The sequence below is a fragment of the Meriones unguiculatus genome, assembly GCF_030254825.1.
Source record: "Meriones unguiculatus strain TT.TT164.6M chromosome 13 unlocalized genomic scaffold, Bangor_MerUng_6.1 Chr13_unordered_Scaffold_34, whole genome shotgun sequence".
Classification (NCBI taxonomy): Eukaryota; Metazoa; Chordata; class Mammalia; order Rodentia; family Muridae; genus Meriones; species Meriones unguiculatus.
In genome coordinates this window covers 9,862,301-9,865,548 of record NW_026843646.1, presented here as the reverse complement: position 1 = coordinate 9,865,548, position 3,248 = coordinate 9,862,301, and the positions used below count along the sequence as shown (strand labels likewise).

At 35.4% G+C, this 3,248-nt stretch overlaps 1 protein-coding gene across 1 annotated transcript; it reads left to right on the top strand.

The window, feature by feature from the left end:
• Positions 1 to 259: 259 nt before the first annotated feature.
• Positions 260 to 2,817, top strand: LOC132646050 (zinc finger protein 431-like; the record flags this gene model as incomplete). Its single annotated transcript, XM_060376249.1, has 3 exons — positions 260 to 344; positions 414 to 1,300; positions 2,797 to 2,817. Coding segments are annotated over 3 exons (993 nt in total), but the record flags the coding sequence as incomplete, so codon positions are not given.
• Between the last annotated feature and the right edge of the window lie 431 nt (positions 2,818 to 3,248).

The following is a 3,248-nucleotide window of genomic DNA, read 5'->3' as shown; positions in this document are numbered from 1 at the left end:
CATTGTCTTCTTCTGTGGCCTGGTAAGGCTGTTCCTCCTTCTGGGAGGTGATCAAAGAACAGGCCAATCAGTTCATGTCAGGGAAAGTCCTTGTCCCCATTACTATGGAACTGGGTCCTCTTTTCAATTAGACCAAATAGTGAAAATAATTAAGACAGATAAAAATATTCTTCAGGGTAATGAAAATGGTAAGGCTTACACATGTACCAATTTTCTTTGCAGGCATGAAAGAACACATAGTGAAGAGAAATCCTACTAATGTAATCAATGTGAAAAAGCCTTCTCACAACACAGTGAACTCCAAATACATAAAAGAATTCACAATGGAGAGAAACTCTACATAAGTAATTAATTTGATAAACCTATTTCACAACATATTCATCTCCAAAACCATAAAAGGACTCATAATGGAGACAAACCCTATGAATGTAACCAGTGTGGTAAAGCCTTTTCATTGCATGGTAATCTCCAAAGCCATGAAAGAACACATACTGGAGAGAAACCCTATGAATGTAACCAGTGTGGTAAAGCCTATTCACATCCTCGTAATCTCAAAGAACATAAAAGAACACATACTGGAGAGAAACCCTATGAATGTAACAAGTGTGGTAAAACCTTTTCGTGGCATGGTAATCTCCAAAGTCATGAAAGAACACATACTGGAGAGAAACCCTATGAATGTAACCAGTGTGGTAAAGCCTATTCACATCTTCGTAATCTCAGAGATCATAAAAGAACACATACTGGAGAGAAACCCTATGAATGTAACCAGTGTGGTAAAGCCTATTCACATCCTCGTAATCTCAAAGAACATAAAAGAACACATACTGGAGAGAAACCCTATGAATGTAACCAGTGTGGGAAAGCTTTTTCGCAGCATGGTAATCTCAAAGAACATAAAAGAACACATACTGGAGAGAAACCCTATAAATGTAACCAGTGTGGTAAAGCCTATTCACATCCTCGTAATCTCAAAGAACATAAAAGAACACATACTGGAGAGAAACCCTATGAATGCAACCAGTGTGGTAAAGCCTTTTCGCAGCATGGTAATTTCAAAATACATAATAGAATACATACTGGAGAGAAACCCTATGAATGTAATCACTGTGGTAAAGCCTTTTCGCAGCATGGTAATCTCCAAAGCCATGAAAGAACACATACTGGAGAGAAACCTTATAAATGTAATCAGTGTGGTAAAGCCTACTCACATCCTCGTAAGCTCAAAGAACATAAAAGGACACATACTGGAGGGAAACCCTATGAATATAACCAGTATGGTAAAGCCTTCTCACACATGGTAATTTCTAAATACTTAATAGAATGCATACTGGAGAGAAATCCTAAGAATGTAATCAGTGTGGTAATGCCTTTTCGCAGCATGATAATCTTCAAATACATGAAAGAACTCGTACTGGAGAGAAACCAGTATGAATGTAACCAGTGTGGTAAAGTCTTTGCACATCATGGTACTCTCCAAATACATAAAAGTACACATACTTGAGAGAAACCCTACAAATGTAATTAATGTAATAAAGCCTTTTTCTCAACACTTATCTCCAAAGACATGAGAGAACATATATAGGAAAGAAGCCCTATGAATGTGTTTAATATGATGAAGAATTTGAACACTTCTGTAGTCTTCATTATTGTGAAAGAATTCAGACAGCAGAAAAGCTGGGAACTTATTTAATATGGTACATGAAACTTCGCCTTTCCATCTAAGAGATGTAATGAAGTAGTATAGTCAGTCAATTCTATATCTGAAAATATATCTTGATGTGCCATGGATATGTATATATGATAATATTCTCCATAACTTCATGTTCCCAATGGTTAACCATTTGGCACTTCATTTTGATCTATTGCCTTCTGAGGGAATTATGTAGTTATTGTAGATAATGTAAAAAAGTTGATATTTCTTGCTAGTAAAGAGATTTCTGGTCTGTGTGTACTGAGTTTATCGGTTAGTAGCACATTACCTATTATGTGGAGACTGGAGGGCAACTTTGGTCTATTTTTCAGTCTTTATATGGTGGTTAAAAGTGTGGTTTCCAGCTTCATATACCACATACATTTCCCACCTAGGTGTCTCACTGATTCTGAAATAAAATTGGTTGAAACACTATATCCCTAAAATATGGTCTTCTTTTCAAATTACAAACATTGTCATCTAAAGGTGGATAAAATGGGAGGATTTGAGTGATAAATCATATTGTAAAAAACTGTATAGTGTTACAAATTTTGAATGTGTTACTATATATTATTCTTTGTAGTAAACAGTTGTTCATGACATTTCTCAGAACCACAAATACATGCCAGAGAATTGTCTTAGTTGTTGAAGTTGGTTGCTGCTGGCCTGACAACCCAAGTTCACTCTCTGCGAGGCTCATATTACTCCTACATTATTTATCTCTTTTCTAAAATTGGCATTTGAAATATTCACACTAATACACTACAAAATAAATATGTTTTAAACTGAAATAAGGGCCATTGAGATCACTTGAATGAAATGACTGGCTGGGTTTCATCTTTAGAACTTAGGGAAGTAGATAAGAGACAGCAATAAATTGTCCTCTCACTGTCATATATGTACTATGGCACAAATATATGCATACAAATACAGTTCAAACATGAAACATGAAACTAACAAATCAAAATAACCCAATTATTAAAAACATAGGAAATGATTTGCCATATTAAGTTATTATAGAAATTCAAGAAGTGTTATTGTTAATGAAAACAGTGATGATCCTTTGAAAATCTAAATTTTTTCCTTTCATTCTCTGATTGAAGGATGGGTCATTTTACAAATGAACCTCAGTTGGGACTAGTGGTGCATGCCTGTAATCCCAGCACCTAGGAGACAATTGTGACCAGTTTGGTCAACATAGTTCTAGTGCCGCTATGGCTATGTGGAGATATTCTGTCCCAAATAGTTGCAAAAATGAAAGAGAATACTTCAAATTCTGGAAATATTTCTGGTAATACCAGATTCTGATTGTTTTCAACCTGTCCTTTTTTCATCTTTACACACATTAAGAACTGTGTTAATAAAGAAAAATGGGAAGCAATGTGGAAAGTCTATTCCCAAGGTTAGAAATCCAAGAAGTCCTTCAACAACCATTTAGCAGAGACTTCTCACCTTCAATTGCTAGGAGACAAATGCAGTGATAGAATATTTCCATCTTCTGCATTGCAATTACTTATTTGGAAGCTGGAGAGATAGGAGTTCTGCTTCTATTGTG